General features: G+C 37.4%; 1 protein-coding gene across 1 annotated transcript; it reads left to right on the forward strand.

The window, feature by feature from the left end:
- Positions 1 to 11,449: 11,449 nt before the first annotated feature.
- On the forward strand, positions 11,450 to 18,357 carry mtnr1al (melatonin receptor type 1A like). Its single transcript, XM_053505200.1, has 2 exons — positions 11,450 to 11,651; positions 17,588 to 18,357. The coding sequence occupies exons 1-2, from the start codon at positions 11,465 to 11,467 to the stop codon at positions 18,355 to 18,357; spliced, it is 957 nt and encodes a 318-aa protein (XP_053361175.1). The 5' UTR covers positions 11,450 to 11,464.
- The last annotated feature ends 319 nt before the right edge of the window (positions 18,358 to 18,676 follow it).

An 18,676-nucleotide genomic window follows, 5' to 3' on the forward strand; every position in this document is an offset into this window, starting at 1 on the left:
CGTCAAAAGTTGTTGATTCTATTTTTTCTTGTTAATACTGTAACCTGACTCATGCAAAGATGCCTATGTGCATAATACCTTAACATAGACACTCAACAGAAAGAAAAGCTAAAACACAACAACAAACCAAAACACACACACACACACACACACACACACACACACACACACACACACACACACACACACACACAAAAATGCAACTCAAAAAAGCTCACAAAGACACAAAACACAAAAAGAGGACACATAACTGCAAAGTGGAAATTATGTAACACAATATGTAACAAAACAGCAAATCAAGAACATAACTGCAAATCGAAAAATATAACGGCAAATTACAATTATTTTTTATATGTACTGTATGCACCATTTTTTTCCAAACTGTTGTCCAGTTGGAATCACAATTGTAAACTATGTGTTTGCATGCTATAGCATTACAATTTCCCTTTACCACAAAGTCCATGGTTTGCCAAGAGTGAGGTGAAAGAACAAGTTTCTTTTTATTTTTTACTTTTACTCTACTACATCCTACAACAAATATCTGTACTTTCTCCTCAACTACACTTTTGTATTGTGTTGTGTTACATAACCAGAGTGGTGCACAGTATTTGAAGCACCTGCTGGCTATTATGCATGATTACATGATTAGCCTTCCCTAATCATGTCACAAGTGGTTGAAATCAAAAGTGGAGATGGTTGCAGGTAGTGATAAAACAGCACGTTTAAAAGAGAGAGACAAACTTTTACTATGACTTTATGCCTACCTTGCATTAATATGAGCTCAGTAATTTTGATACTTTGTTAATTTGAAGACATGTGCTTTTGTACTTTTACTCAAGTGGAACTGTAAATGTGGGGCTTCTACTTTTACTATATTACAAGTAATACAGTACTAGTAATACAGAGTGTCCCAAAAAATTGACATCATTTCGTAGTCTAACAACATAGCCAATTCTCGTTCAAATGATCTCATTAAACTAAGTAAGTTTAATGTTTAATTATAACATATAATTATACCTTATATTAATTACTTAATGAGAATCTACCAGGGAGATGGATCGGATGTGCCAGTAATAATGACAATATGCTGTTAAAATGGCCACCACGTTCACCTGACTTGACACCTTTCAAATTTTTTTTCTAATGGGCTATGTGAAAAGACTAGAAAAACTCAAGCAGAGAATCATTGAGGCGCTGGAGAATGTTACGCAAGATATGTTACAGCGTGTTTGGCTGGAGCTGGACTACCGACTTGACATGTGTCGCATATTGAACATTTGTGAAACTTTGTGAAATCAGTTATAAAATCGATATCCGTTGAAACTCTGATAAATAAACCTTTTATTTTTCAATAATAAGCCTATTTTATTGCATTTTCCTAGGACATGTTGTTACTCAAATATTCATATTTTAAATTTTATATATAAGTAAATTTTTGGACACTCTTTTATTTTACCTAGAATATCTCTACGTTTACCTTAGAACAGGATTTGCAGGGAACGTAGGGCACAAGGTAAAGGATACCTTTGATGGGGTGCCAACTCATGGCAGGGAACAAGCACACACATACTGTACACACTACAGGCAACTTGGAAATCAACATACGCTAACCACTAAGCCACCATGCCTTCAAGCCTTCATAAAAATAAACATGAATGAAAGAAGTAGTAGTTCCATTTAGATTGCAATTTTCTGTTCCATCTTTTATCTTTCTGTTTCCTATGGACTTTCAGATGCTGTACCCAACTGATGCAACTAGCATGTCATATTGAGTAAGGATATACCCTTTCTCTTTGAATAAAATGTTAATTAGGATTTTTATGTTTTTTTTTTTCACATTTGACCTTTTAATAGATGCTCTCTCTATTCACAGTCTAAAATATAGCTTGACTACATCAGATCATATAAAACATTTTCCCATCACAAATCCCTTTATTTCACTGCACATCTAATGCTAGTAGAATAGTTTTAATAGTTTCTGTCTTCAGCTTGGGAACATCTCACTTTTTTTTTACTGCAGATGGACATTAAATGATTCGTAGGATGGTGGAGAAAGTTCCAGGGTCAGACTCCAATAGTATACAAGACAGGAGGGGAAACATGTTCATTAGTTATCATGAGGTCTATCTGCTTTTCTCTAGGTTTTCTTTAAACAATGTCCAAGCATAATAGAGTGGACTGATGAATCATGTTAGCAAAATCTGTCACGTCACCTTTTTTTTTTTTTTACTCCTCTGTAGATGTCAGCTAATTTAAAGTGTTGTATTAACACCTACACTGTGAAAGTATCAAAGAAATTAAAGAGAAATTAAATCACTTTTGAGTTCAAGGTTGTAATATTGTCAGGTTGCTGGAGCTGGAATGGATTTTCAGGCAAGTGTAGTATTATGGGCTTGTGTGTGGGTGTGTGGGTGTGGGTGTGTGAGTGTGTGTGTGTGTGTTTAGTTTAGTTTTAAAATTAAACCAGAACTGCCTCACATCTGCCTGCCACAAATCTGTTTTCTTCCTTCATTAACTTCATGCTCTGATTACGATATTCCTGCACTGTAAAGACAAAAAAAAAAAAAGTAATTTTTACCATTTACAGAAATGATATACTGTATGCTTTGTGATCAAAAACATTTCAGGTGAAGTCTCCTGGTCTGTGTTTTATTTGAATTATTTTTGATATTTTATTTAAACCGCAGAAACACAGACCAGGTTAATTTACACATTTTTTCATCGGTCAAGGCAACAACTAAATAAATGAATTGAATTATATTTTAGATACTTCATGAATACTAGCCCTATTGTCCCTAGCTAAGGCTGAAGGAGACATTGATTTCTTCTTCATTTCCAAAAAAGTTATTGCTTTAATATATTCTTATGTGTTATAATATTTTTTATTATTTAAAAAAAAAGGTAACATTGATGCTTTTAAACATTGAGAAGACCTTGGATTTTTATTTGTTATTAAACACAGCTATGCAACAGAGTAAAATCTACAACATACATCTACTTCTGCACTAAAAATTGATGTCTTACAAAACCCACTAGTAAAGGTCTAGGTCCTCTCCATAAATCTCCAGTTACACCCCCTAGCAAAAACCCAAGTAACTCAAGAGTCCGACTATCTGTTCAATATAAAATTATTAAACCTTTCATAATAGAGTAGCACAGATGAATGTAAACTGTTGTGTTCTTTTAAATTCAAAGGAAATTCTAAATAAAGCAAAACATAAAATCCATCAAGGTAAAATTAAGTAGGTCCATGACACCATGTGTTCCTTTTCAAGAACGGGAGGTTTCTAAAATATCAGGTGACATGAACAAATGCAAATATTCAAAAAATTTAATTTGACAAATAAATCTAAACATTGCAGGAATCTGTAGACAATTAGAGGCATTTGACAGAAGCAAGGGTCCTTGTGCTAACTGGTTAGATGGTGAACATTTAGATTTCTCAATTAAATTTCATGTGTATGTACTTTACTTGAGTAGTTTAATTATGAGATGACTTTTTACTTATTTTACTCTAATACATCCTACAACAAATATCTGTACTTTCTATTCCACCACAATTTTGCATTGTGTTGTGTTACAGTACATAACCAAAGTGATGTACAGTATAAGAAGCACCTGCTGGCTATTATGCATGATTACATGAAGTGTTTGAAATCAGAAGTGGAGTTGGTTGCAGGTAGTGACAAAACTTTTACTATGCCTTTATGCCTAGCATTAATATGAGCTTAGGGAAAAGTAAATTTGAAGACTATTACTTTTGTATTTTTTACTCAAGTGGAAATGTAAATGTGGGGCTTCTACTTTTACTTGAGTAATATTTTACATACGGAATGTCTACTTTTACCGCAAAACAGGATTTGTGTATCCACCTTTACAGGGAACACAAGGTGGAGGATACCCTTGATGGGGTGCCACTCTAGCAGGGAACAAGCAAATGCATACTGTACACACAACAGGAAACTGTAAATAAACATACACTGACCACTAAGCCACCATGCCTTCATGCTTTTATAAAAAATAAACATGAATGCAAGAGGTATTAGTTTTAATTGCATTTTTTGATTTTCTGAATTCTATTTTATTTGTATAGCGGTTTTGTAATAGAAATCAGGCCTTCTTTATTAACCTGAATACAAACACGACATCTGACATCCAATAACAATTCTATAATATTAGGGAAAAAAAATTATATTCTACATGTGTTCCTGAGTGTGTGCAAATACATGCAGACGATTGATCGGCTTCATATTATATATACCCTAATGATCTACTGCACTTTCATATATTGATTATGTTGTCAAATTTGAAATGCTTGTGAATTTTTATTTATGCACATAAATTTAATAAAACTTTTATGAAACTCAGTCAATTCTTATTCTCCCCATCCACGAATCACACACACTGAGCCACGTTTCCGCTACATCCACAAAACACTGGATGACCACTTGTACAACTTGTCAGTAGAAACTGGTAAGGACATAGCATTGTCTCTCTTGCCATACTTTTTTTCCTGAAGCCTGGTAAAGACATAAGAAGTTTATAAGGTTGTATAATGATGGCATTGACTAGTTAACAGCGTAACTAACGCCTCTTTGGGAATTAATTGATGTACCATAAGCATGGTGCAGATAGGAAATTTGGATGGTGTTCTGTCACTGGTATGTTCTTCCGTCAGTGTAGTTCTCAAATTGATCTCACTATCAGTGCTTCTATGTCACATTCAGAAATTTTAGCATAAATACTGGATCAAGTTCCTCATACCATATCAGGGTATTTATTCCAACCCACCAGTCGCATTGATGTAATAACAATAGGATCTCATAAAAGCGTGGTGCAATCTGATCCTACATACTCTAAACCTAAACCCTAAAAGCTTGGTTTCATCATGTGTATGATAGCAAATTTGTGACAATATGACAGTTGCATTAAGAACCTAACAGGGATATAACTGGGGAATATTATCCATTTGTTTCTGGTGCGTTTTTAGGAAGCTATAGGGACTTCATGGCCGTTGCTGCAGTAAAACAGGGTCTTAATGGTATTAACTACTCACTCACTCATCTTCAATACCACTTTATCCTGTATTCAGGTTTGCGGGGGGCCTGGAGCCTATCCTAGGAGACTTAGGGCACAAGGTTGTCAATACATCTCCAATCCATACCTACATGTCTTTGGAATGTGGGAGGAAACCGGAGTACCCGGAGGAAACCCACCAAACACAGGGAGAACATGCAAAACTAAAATGCTCCATGCATACAGAGACCGGAATCAAGCCTGGCCGGGAATCAAACCCAGACGCTGGAGGTGCAAGTGCTAACCACTACACCACTGTGTATAAATATAAGAAAGAAGCCAACATTAATACATAAATTAAAGTAAAGTAATTATAGCAGTCATTTATTTAAGGATACTATTATACAAAAGCAAGACAGCAACACATAATGCATAAATTGGTTTGTTTTTCCATGGCATTTAATTTTTAATGACTGAGTGACTTAAGTGACTGATAAAAGAAATCTCTAATCTCTCAAGCTGTGATGTGTTTTACACTCCTCCCTAGTGCACCATGGGTTGTCTGCTTCATATAATCACATGACTGATTGCTTGCATCATAGTATCAGGAAGAAGCACAAGGGAGTTCTGGTTACTTGAAGCTTTGCTAGGAAAAAACTAAACAGTAAAACATAGCAGTTTAATGTGACTGATACATTCCTTTGATGTTCTGGTTCATGTTCACATGATTTCTTGTGTATTTTCGGGCTGTGAATCTCCTGTTCTACCAAATACCAAAGGTGTTCTATCAGATTCAGAACCAGTGACTGTGAACGCCACTAAAGAACACACATCCCCTTTTGGAGAATTTAGGTAAATTGTGGTCATGCAAGTGTCCAACTGGTCAGCAACACCAATCAAGCAGCCTGTGGCATTTACGTGATGATTGATTGGTATAAACAGGGCTAAAGTGTGATGAGAGAGCATTCCCTACACCATTATACCACCTCGCCAGCCTGGACTGGTGAAAGAAAAGATAAAACAATGGATTCATGTTGTCGTGACAAATTCTAACCCTATCACCTGTGTGTCTCAGTAGAGATTGAGATTTATCAGAACAGGTTACATTTTTCTAGTCTTTAGTGTCCAGCTTTGGGGAGCTTGCAGTCTTACTGCAGTCTTAGCTTTCTGTCCTTAGCTGACAGAAGAGGAACCTTTATTGTCAGCTACTGCTGTAGCCCACCTGCATTATAGGCAGGACTCCCTGCCTAGCTTATTAATACAAAGTTCTAAGTTTTTTAAGTTACTACAGCTTTTTAGGCAGTTCAAACTGGTCTGGCCATTTTCTGTTGACCTCTCTCATCTTCACATTGTTTCATCTACAGAAATGCCCATCAAAAATTCATATTTTATTATATTGCACCAAACTGAGTGAACTGTGGAGAATTGTTTGCATGAGAAAAAAAAACTCAAACCACTTTGTTTGGCAGCAGCAATCATGCCATGGTCAAAACAAATTTTTCCTTATTTTGATGGTTAAACATTACGAATCATGTTAATGAATGTTTTGATTGGGAAGCTGCTGGCTCCTATCTGCATGAGGTTTTGCATTGCATTACTGCCACATGAACGGCTAATTGGATAATTGCATGGATGAGTAGGTGTACTGATTTTTTTCTCAATTTTTATCACAAACCATTTTCTTTTTACTTTACTCAATTTGCATCTAATTGACCTGTCATAATAATAATAATAACAATAATAATAATAATAATAATAATAATGTATGTGTATGTATATATATATATATATATATATATATTTTTCCAATGGTATATACATAAGTCACTATAACTTTTACTTCTGCCTCAGAGAAAGTGAGAAAGTCTATGTTTGCTCTTTTCTTATCACTTTCGCTGTGTAAACTTGGCCTTTTACAGAGTTTTGTTCTGACCACACACAGATTATGGTCATTTACAAGTGACTGCCATTCATCACACCCCTAATGACTAGTGATTGTCTAGAGCGGTGGTTCCCAATGCTAGTCCTGGAGGAACCCATTCTCTGCACATGATTTTAACTAATCAGCTATATAACAGCCTTTGCTGAATAGAATTGGGTGTGGTAAAGCAGGGAAAACACAATCATGGAGACATTGCTGACTTTTCTTCCAGATGTAGACATTGCCATTATCCACCCAGTAGCTGTGCATAATAATTATTGTTGTAGGGAACTGAGGGTTAACATATGCACCTTCTGAGACACAACAAAGCCAGCAACCATATAGTTTTAAATTGCTCATCATGCAACATTAGCATTAGAAAATCTTCGAAGAAATGTTAAGTGCGTGTTTCCACAACTCTCAGATTGGTTAATGCTGCACTGATTGACAGTTAGATGGGTAACGCTACACAAATAACACAGGCAATTTTCCTCTCTTGGATTCACAGTCAAGTGAAGTTCACAAGCTTGAATACCATCAAGCACATTTTTACTTAGGAACGCTAATAAATACATCTTTCATTTTAATAATTTATATCTTAAATGGCATTTAAACTTTTTTCCAGTTTATAGCCAGAGCAATGTTCGACAAATTTCTTATGTAGAGTATTTTATTCATTATATTAGTATAGTCAGGCAGCAGTTGTTGCAGTAAACTATGCAGTGCAGCTCAACACTTTGACTCAATGACCTATTGCATATACATACTGCAACTCACTGCAAGGTCATAATGCAGCATTAAAGCATAAAATCCCTCTCCAGCACCTGACCTGTCACTCAGGGCTAAATAATAATCTCTGTTGCTGAACTCTTCACAGCCTACTACAGTATCTGTAACACTAACATAGATAAATAAAAATACCATACATCACACCATACCACAAATGTAAACATGTAATATACTGATTTCAATCATATATCCTTTTTTTATCATAACACTATCTCCCTTTATTAACACCTGCCAAGGGGTGGGACATATGAGCCAGCATGTGAACAGTTATTTAGAGTAACTTAAAAGTTAATGTACCCGAAGAATGAAACATGGGCAACCATAAGAATCTGAGAGACTTTAAAATGGACAGGCTTTACGAAAGAGGTAATGTTGAATAATTTGCTGAAAAAGTCATTTCTGGTTATGACCAGAAGGTGTTAGAACCTACAGGGCATCTCAGCTTGCTGTGTATGTGGCTGGGTAGCCATAGACTGGTCAGAGTGCCCATGCTGACGCCTGTCCACTGCTGAAAGCCCCTATAATAGGCACTTAAACATGTTGATAAAGGAACAATGGATGAAGGTGGCCCTGTTTGATGGATCATGTTTTCTTTTACATCATGTGGATTGCTGGTTGCATGTGTGTCACTTTTTTGGGCAATAGATCAAACAAAAACAGTGTAATGCTCTGTGCAACGTTTTGGCATTCATACAGTATGCATGACCAAGCATTCCCTGATGCCAGTGGCCTCTTTCAGGAGAATAATCCACCCTATTGCATTGCAAAATCATTAAGGAATGTTTTGAGGAACATGTGTGTTGACTTGGCCTCCAAATTCCCCAGATCTCAATCTAATTGAGCACTTGTGGGATGAGCTGAGCTAACGAATCTGATCCATTAATGTCTCACCTTGCAACTTACAGAACTTAAAGTACCTGTTGCTAACACCTTGGTGTCAGATACCACAGCACACTTTCAGAGATCTATAATTGACAGTTCGGAATGTTCTGGAGACACAAGATCATTCTGAACACTCTCATACTCTCATATTGTTTTTTTTTTATATACTGATTGCTCAGCTACATCTGCACTTCTAATGCACACAGCATGCCTCGGGCATTGCTGTGTATTCATTAGCATTCTGTTTAAGTTATTAATGCAACCATGACCCTAGATCATGACAAGGTGGTGAACAAGCTTGTATATTCATCTAAATGCACCTGCCCTGGTGCACAGTAGGCACATGACACATACGTTAAAGGCCGTTAAAGGAAACAGCACTTTTTTCTTGAAAGCTTTTATTCTGAGATTGAAGATACCCATACATCTCTACCATGGGCTCAATAGTTTCAGTTAAGCACCCCAGTACTATATAAATAGGATTTCAAGCACTACTTAGTCTCCCTGACATATTAATGCTGTAAATGCCCTGTGCTTCATTCCAGTGTTCCCCATCTCTATCCCCTGTCTGGATGTCCCCATAGACCAAATCTATTTTAGGCTCTTAAAATAATAATAATAATAAGGTAATAAGGTGCGAAGCAAATGTTTAAATAACTGGTTTTTGTAAATCTAATAAAAACGATGATTTAGTCTCCTACACATAGGCTCAAGTGTGTACATACATAACAGGTGCCATCAAGATGATGCGGAAATGCTTTTGCATGACCATATCTATATCTATACATATTGTATACTAGCTGCAGTACCTGTTGTTGATGGGAAATAGTTTGTAGACATGGTTAAAAGGTCACAGCTAAAAATAAGCTGATCAGCTTTAATGTAATCAGTGGTATTATTATTTCAGGTTGAAGCCCACATACATGTCTGCCTGTCTTTTTGTATGGCAGGACTCTCTGCCTAACTTAATAGTACAAAGAAATAAATTTTTTTTATTTATTTAAGTATTCAACTTGGTTCATGATCAACCAAATACACTCCCCGTTCAGTAATCGGCGAGAGAATCACAAATGAGAATTAAAAAAAAGTCGATTGGATAAAGATTACGTTTCTGTATTTATATGTTATTTCCGCAGTGAAAATATTAACTTATCGCAGTGAACACATTCATTTGAGCTTTTCTAATTAATATCTATTGGTGCAGTTGTTTGTATGCATTAAGCAAGTAGCTTATTAGTAGCTTGTTTTAAAATATATTATTAAAATCTACCCCATAAACCACATAACTGTTTATGACATCACTTTTACTTAACATTTTGATTTGACTTACAGTATAAGGATTCAGGTTTAACTTTCAGCTGTACTTAAGTACTTCAAAAGTTTCATTAAATTTTGTCCAACCAGTTTTGCATGATGCTGTGACAAAATCTGGCTGGACAGATATACAGACAAAAAGTGTCTAGACTCGTTTCAGGCTCTCCAATGTATGAAACGTAATTTTTTTTTTTATCAAAATAGCGAATTCTAACCAGTGCACAGACAAAACCTTTTTTTTTATTTATATAGATGCCATTAATAAATAACATAAAGACTAAATTGCTCTAAAATTGCATTGGTGAATAAAGTCTAAATAAATTAATTGACGTAAAAGACCCCTCTTATAGATCTGCTTCAATTGCTTATTTTAAGGGTGGAGATCTCACTCACTCACCTTCTATACTGCTTTATCCTGTATTCAGGGTCGCGGGGACCTGGAGCCTATTCCAGGAGGCTTAGGGCACGAGGCAGGGTACTCCCTGGACAGGGTGCCAATCCATCGCAGGGAACACACACACACACACACACACACAATACGGTTAATTTGGGAACGCCAATAAGCCTAACCTGCATATCCTAGGACTGTGGGAGGAAACCGGAGTACCCGGAGGAAACCCACCAAGCACAAGGAGAACATGCAAACTCCATGCACACAGAGATGGGAATCAACCCCGACCCTGGAGGTGCAAGGCAACAGTGCTAACCACTACACCACCGTGCTGCCCTCAGGAACTATATGTTTTAGAAAAACAGTAGTCAGTTTTATGCTCTATGTCTAGCCCCTATAGGTGTACAGCCAGGTGTGCATAGTGCATATATAGTATATGCATTGTGCAGTATATTGAAGATGTTAATGTTGACCAGTAGGTGTGATCTTCCTTGCACAAGCTGCGTACTCAGGTTGGAGAGGTAGGCTGGCGTTGTGAGCACGTGCATCATTTGAAGAGTGTGAGTCAGGGGAAGCCGCGTAGACTGAGCAGTGAGAGCGCGAGAGCAACAGTCAACGCGCGCAACATCAGCAGCAGCTGGGATGGAAAGGACATGCAGAAACTATGACATCTGTTCATTTATTCCTGATTACTATGTGACATTCTAAATTAAAAAAAAAAGGAAGGAACGAAAAAAAATCTTAAATGGAAAGCGCATGGAATCCAGGAATGAGCCACCTTTCCCTATTAAAATGTTCGTGAAGTAAACTAAAACCAAACCAAAAAGATGCACTGGTTTTGAAGAAACTGACAGAATTTTAAATAATATCACGACTCTACAACTTTCCAGCTTTTGGAAATGTTTGGACCTTTTACGCTTACGAACTTACCTGAGAGTTTAACAGATCATCAGTCCCGCTCTCACCGCAGAGACCTGAGTCTGTTTCTCCTGTAGTGACATGACACACGTGGCTTCATCGTTCCCGTGCTGTTACAGCTGTGCGCCGCACGCGCTCTCCGAGGCCAGTCGCGAGCTCGCCCTGTATGTGCCAGCGGCGCGGTGGAGCTGTGGCGCGTGCTGCCTTCCGGTCGCGCGCAGAATGAAGTGAGGATGGTTGAAGGGACGGACGCATCTCTCACGAACGCTTCGACCTCCTGCGCAACCGACGGGTGTCTCTCCTTCCCCTGGACGCTGACTCTGCTGGCCAGTGTGCTCATCACCACTATAGTAGTAGACGTGCTGGGCAACATGTTGGTCATCGTGTCAGTTTTCCGAAACAGGAAACTCAGGAAGACAGGTACAGTAGATGACATCCGTGCTAGTTTATTAAAACAACAGCCACAAACTTTTTGCATGTGTTGCATGTTCTATATTTAATCTGAACTACGTTATTAATATAATTGATACAATTTCTAGGCTTTATTCATTCATTTCTAAGTAATCTTTTTTAATAATTAGTAATTAATAATCTTAATGGAGGCTCAGTGGCATAGTGGCTACCAGTGTCATCTTGCATCTCCAAGGTTCGATTCCTGCCTCTGGTCTGTGTGCATGGAGTTTGCATGTTCTCCTGTGCTTGGAGGGTTATCTCCGGGTCCTCCAGTTTCCGTCCATGCAGGTTAGCCTAAATGCCATTCCCAAATTGCCCATAGTGTATCAATTAGTGTGAGTGAGTGTGAGTGTGGATGTGGGGAGAGTGTGGGGCAATTAGGACAATCAGATACCCCTGGACGAAGATTGGGAACCTGTGCACTATCCAATCCTAGGAAAATGTTTGATTAAAACTATTACAGGATTCTCATGGGCTCTGTTTATATATACACTACCAGTCAAAAGTTTGGATACATCTTTTAATTTAATGATCTGTCATGATATTTCTTTCTACATTTAAAAACAATGCTGAATGCATCCAAATAATGGATGCAATAATGCAATAATATCCTTTACAAAGTTGATATTAAGAGCCTCCATGTAAAGCCTTCATAACTGCTCTAATCCAATGTGCTGTTAATTAATAATTTTTTTAGGCTGGTAACTCTAAATGAACTTTTCCTCTGCAGCAGAGGTAAGTTTTGGTCTTGCTTTTTTGGAATGGTCTTCACCAGAGTCAGTTTCATCATGGTGCTTGATGGCTTTTGCAAATGCACATGATAATATTGTTCTTGCAATAACTATTCCAGAACAGCTGACGTTCATGCTTTAAAATAACAGCTGACTGTTGTTATTTTTTTTATTGTTACTTAATTAGATAATTCCGTAGATGTTATTTCATTTTTTTGAATTTATTCCAAATAATATACTATATTTTTTTAAATGTAGAAGATAAATCCAAAAAAAAAAAAAACTGAATAAGATGTGTTCAAACGTTTGCCTGGTACTGTATGTAAATATCAGTGACTGTGAAACTGTTTATAAATTACAAACCTATTAAACATGTTTATTTTTTTTTCTTTACATAAAATGTGAGAATATAAAAAAATCTTTATTTTTTGTTTTCTTTTTCAATTAAATTTTGTGCATATTTTTACAATGCATCATTCTAAATTTCTATTTTTAGAAAGATGCTTTCCAAAAATGGCCATTGTTACAAGTGCAATAAACATAAATTAAATTAAATCACCCAAATGAGGATAAGATCTCTTTTGAGCCTTCTTTATGTCATTGCTGAGGTTTCTAAAGTTCAAAATTAATACTTTTAATCTTTTGAGATTTTAACTTAAAAAAGTGTTTTTTAACTTTATAAATGTATCTCTAATGAGGAAGCATGAGGCGATGGTGGATTCCATGAGAAGACATGATGAAGAAACCTTGAGGGGAACCAGACTCAAAAGGGATCCTATCCTAATTTGGGTGATTCCACTTAGCCCAAGCACAAATAAGCAATGTGTGCTATATGACCAAAATGTGCCATTTTAAATACTTTATTGAGGTTACTTGGATACAAAACTGTTGATGGTAATTTCAGCCCTAAAACTATCAGAGCAAGACATCATGTGAAACCGGTTTGTAACAAATGCAGTCCAAAGCCTGAGGGGATCATCTTCAGTAGTCAACAACTTTTACCAGATAAATGTGATTAAAGCACGTCTTCTTCTTCTTTCTGTAAATGACTTGCGCAGACCAAACCTGAAAGTGAGTTCCAATCAGTCTAATGGTGGCACTATGGTGCTGCATATTGACACCAAGTTATTCACTCACTCATCTCACTCATCGTCTGTACCATTTTATCCTGTATTAAGGGTAGCGGGGGGGCCTGCTGCCTATCCAAGGACACATGCTCATTCACACAATTTTGTTGTGTGACACAATTATACTAATTTGCTTGTTTTTTGAATGTGAGAGGAAACAGGAGTACCCAGAGGAACTCCCCAAGCATGGGGAGAACATGCAAACTACATGTCCACAGACCTGAGGCGGGACTCAAACCCGACCCTGGAGGTGCAAGGTAACAGTGCTAACTATTAAGTCACTGTGCCAGCCTCCAAGTTGTTAAAAAAAAATCCAATGACTGGTTCTCTTTCCATGCCAGTAACTGCGTTTGTGTTTCGGTCATATGTTGTGTTTAGGTCATATTATCAACTCCTGAGATGTTATATTTACCATTAATACTTTGCAGACTAGATCTGTCTAGTGCTAAGAATTACAATCGGTGCTGTGTACAGTCTTTGCTCTTCAAAATATTCTCAGACAGTCCTTCAATCAATACAATAATCTATCTTGACTTTTAAAATTGTATGCATGTAGAGTTAAAAGCCACGATGGGCAAATACACCAACCTTGGATTTTGACAAATTATTTAGACACAGTATTACATAATTGTTGCAGAAACTCCCATTCTCCCATTCAAATCCCAAAGATGCTCTATTAAATTTAATTCTGGTGACTGGAGAGGTCACACTGAACTTACTGTCATGGCCATGGAACCAATTTGAGATTTGTGACATGGTGCGAAATCATAGGTTGGGTCAGTGAATCATTGTATGAATAAACAGGGAGTCATTCATGCAGTTGTCCTCATGCATTTTATGTACCTTTTCAATTGTTCAATCACGTGGCAGCAGCAGTGTAATGCATAAAACGTGCAGCTACAGGTCAAGCACTTCAGTTCACATTAAACATCAGAACAGGGAAAAGGTAATCTCTGTAACTTTGACTGTGGTAGCACCAGATGGACTGGTTTATTTATTGTAGAAACTGCCTAGTCTCCAGAGATTTTCATGCAAAGGTTACACAAAATAGTGTAAAAAATGATAAAGATCCAGAAAGCAGACAGGTGAGATTGGTCGGGCTAGTTTGTGCTGATGGAAAAGCTATGGTCACTCAAAGGGAAAATTTTCTCAGAATCCACATGGGGACATACTTCAACAGCAGATGATAGCCAGGAACAGGCATGTGAGTGTACATTAATACCATTTTAAAAAAGACCAGGCCAAGTTTTTTCAACTCTCCAAATTGGCTGATCGGACAGGTTGTACATGTGTTCCTATTAATGTGGCCAATGAGTGTATGTATTGATACATACACGTATATATTGCTAGCTATAGTACATTTTATTTATATTTTACTATAAATTATATTTTTACAACAAACAAACATCCCTTTACTATATAGTTGACTGCTTTGATCAAATTTAGAATAAAAAATATTGCTAGCAGCTGATGTCAAATGTCCCATGACCGAACCACGACTGGCAAAGACAGACATTTATTCACTTTTAAAAGACAAACAGGCAGTAATCGTTTTCTGTATGACTTTATCAGTCTCCCATGTCATTGTGGACGAATTGTGGCCCATACTTCTTTACAACATTGCATCATTTCGTTAAGGTTTTTGCGCATTTGCTTATGCACAACTATCTTCAGGTCCTGCCACAACATTATGAATGACCTGAGGTCTAGACTTTGGCAAGGCCATTCCAAAACCTTGATTTATTCACATTATGGCACTTGGCAGTCACCCTTATTCAGAGCGATATAGATTTTTATCATATAGTTTACGTTTGAGCAAATGAGGATTAAGGGCCTTGTTTAAGAGATACTGTAAACAGGAGCAACTTAATGGTTGTGGGGTTTGAACCTGGGACCTTCCAAACCATTGTCCAATGCCTTAACCACTGAGGAACCCCTGACTCTCTTATTTTCAGATATTGTGATGTAGATTTATTGGTGTCCTTCGACCATGGGCCTGTTGAATCACCCAATTTTGCTTTAGCTGTCAGACAGACAGCCATCAAATCCTAACATTTGCCTCTAGAATACTCTGTTATACAAAGCAGGTCATGGTCAAGTGCCCGGGTCCTGTGGCTGCAAAACAAGCCCAAATCATCACCCCTTTACTGTGGTGCTTGAAGGTATGAGTTTTTTTTTTTTTTTGCTGAAATGGTATTTATTTTTGTCCCATTTTTTTGTTTTTTTGTTTACGTTGTCCTTCTTCTGAGGTTATATTTTCCTTATGCTAAGACTTGCAGATTTTTATTATGTTTTAACACAAAAGTTAAGGGGGGTACTAACTTTTAAGCATGGTTGTATAGATCACATTTGATAAAAAATTTTCTCAGCCTGCATTCCACACTTGCAAAAAAGAGCTCTTGTTTCTTCAGAGGCAATTGTAGACCAGTGTTTTCTTGCTGAGAACATATAGATAGCATATCCACCCTGACCCGCGCTATGCTTTAGCGATGAGCCTGCTTATTATCTCCCTATATATTGACCTCAGGCAGTGCCTTTAATTTGATGAAAAATTCACACCGTAGCTCACAGGTTTTCCCCAAGATGACTGGCTCTGCATTTCATTTGTAAGATTCCGCTCCTTCTCATGACTGACTTGATTTGAGTTCGATTAAATCGAATGGTGTTAAAACTTCTGTCATTCTGTAGCCTGTTCAAAGTCTAATCCAGATATGTGCTAATAGCTACAATTTTGCTGGGATCCTTCTGCAGGCAGTTTAATTTATTTATAGGGCCAGAATTTAAATCTCTTTTCTTTACCGATATTTATATGATAATTCAGCCAAGCAAAATCCAACATAAATATACAACCCTATATGGGAGCGGCTGAATACTGACAGCAGCTCTCCAACACTGCCTAGCTCAGAGGTGGAAAGAGTGGCTTTTCCGATAGCCGATGTGTCGGCTCAAATAGGGCAACTTCATCCCAGCGAACAAAAGGGCAAGAATTAGGCCCTGTGTCCAACTTGCTGCAGTCTCTGATTAAGATAACGTTGCCCCCCTTTTACTTTGTGAGGGAAGTTGTTCCTCCCTCTGGCTTCTTGTTGGTAGGCACTCAATTCATAAATAACCGTATGGGACCCCTTCCTGAACTTGTTTGGCAGAGCGGGCATCACGCCTTAGAATGGGGGCTAAATGCCAGACAGGTAACATAAATGCAATGGAATGCACATCTTCATGGCCAATATTGGTCACGTGCATCTGGTTTGTTAGTATTAGTTCAAGCCACACATATAAATCTCTAATTCTTATTTAATTTTTAAGTGCTGGTGTAATTACTGTATGTGTACAAATGTTTAATAAACTTTATTAAAAATGTTTAACTTTATTAAGTTTTAATCTGAAAGGGTAGTGCTAACGAGATTAAAACCATCATCTAAAGCCCTATTTATTTGTTATTGCATTTTGCTATAATGTGATAATTGAGTAACGAAAGTTGTATTGGCGAGCTTTCTGAAAGCTTTTAATTTTGAATTATTTGCTTTATCACATGCTATCCCAATGGAGTGTTAGTCAGCTGTCTCTGGAACTTGATCCTGAACTTGAACTTTGTAGGCAAATTAAGCTATAATATGCTAATACTTGTGATATGCTGCTAATTTGTTGGTTGGCAATGTGTTTCACTTTTTAACTGTCAGTATCTGTGTTTTTGAAGATTCTTATTTATCTAGGTGAGGTTACCTGGAAGTTGAGTCATGTCAACTGGACTTGCTCAAACCCGATCTGTTTGAGCAGAGTGTATAGATGAGGAGTTAGAAGGAAGGGATAAAGACAAGAGCAAGTGGGAAAGCAGCAGTGCAAAGGTAGCGGGAACTAGAAAGAGCTAGGAAACTGAAAAAAATGAACCAGAATTACATTTTAAAATAAGTCTTGAGCACAATTCAAGAGCATATGCTAATTAAAAACAATGGTGCCGGAATTGATCAGAGAGATATATGTTTTTTATTTTAAAGTCAGGAAATAATATAATGAATCATTACAACTGTTTTCTTATTTCCCTTTCTAGGAAATGCCTTTGTGGTGAGTTTGGCTGTAGCAGACCTTGTAGTCGCTATCTACCCTTACCCAATGGTTTTAACGGCTATTTTCAACAATGGCTGGATCGCCGGAAACGTTCACTGCCAAATCAGTGGCTTCCTGATGGGGCTGAGTGTGATCGGCTCTATATTTAACATTACAGGCATTGCCATCAACCGCTACTGTTACATCTGCCATAGCCTTCTTTATGACAAAATCTTCTCCAAAAATAACACTGTGTGCTATGTGGTGCTTGTGTGGATCTTCACTATCCTGGCCATTACACCCAACTGGTTCGTGGAGTCTTTGAAGTACGACGCACGTGTCTATTCGTGCACATTTGCCCAGTCGGTCAGCTCAATCTACACGATCATGGTAGTGGTGGTGCACTTTATCCTACCAATCAGCATTGTCACTTACTGCTACTTGCGCATCTGGATCCTCGTCATCCAGGTGCGCAATCGCGTCAAGCCTGACAACCGGCTCAGAATCAAGCCACATGACTTTCGCAATTTTCTCACTATGTTTGTAGTATTTGTGCTGTTTGCAGTGTGCTGGGCCCCACTAAACTTCATTGGTCTAGCAGTGGCCATCCAGCCCACCCTGGGCAAGGCCATTCCTGTGTGGCTTTTCACAGCAAGCTACTTTATGGCTTATTTTAACAGCTGCTTGAACGCAGTTATCTATGGCGTACTCAACAACAATTTTCGAAAGGAGTATAAAAGAATTCTGCTCTGTCTTTTTAAGTTTCATTATTAATTAAAAACATTGTCAATATTCCTAATAATTTTCTTTTTGCAAAGAGGAGACGTGCACTGTGAAGTTCATTGCATACAAAATATATGTGCTATCAAGTCAGGTATTAAGTCACACAGGTTAGTTTTGCACGCGTCCAATAGAGTGCAGTATGTGAAATGTATCAAATTTTCAATTTCGGCAAAAATCAGTTGATAAATAATCTATCTTCCTGATCCTTCAACAAAATTGAGAGGGTTTTTAATCCTCAACATTGTTTTAAAGCACTTAAAATACACTCTGAATATTATCCAAACTGCTTACTCTAGGCCATGTCCACACG

The sequence above is a fragment of the Clarias gariepinus genome, chromosome 10 (genome assembly GCF_024256425.1).
Source record: "Clarias gariepinus isolate MV-2021 ecotype Netherlands chromosome 10, CGAR_prim_01v2, whole genome shotgun sequence".
NCBI lineage: Eukaryota > Metazoa > Chordata > Actinopteri > Siluriformes > Clariidae > Clarias > Clarias gariepinus.

Coding starts and splice junctions, on each gene's coding strand:
- mtnr1al (XM_053505200.1), top strand. CDS start 11,465: ATGGTTGAAGGGACGGACGCATCTCTCACGAACGCTTCGACCTCCTGC. Junction 11,652..17,587: donor CAGGAAACTCAGGAAGACAG/GTACAGTAGATG, acceptor TTCCCTTTCTAG/GAAATGCCTTTGTGGTGAGT.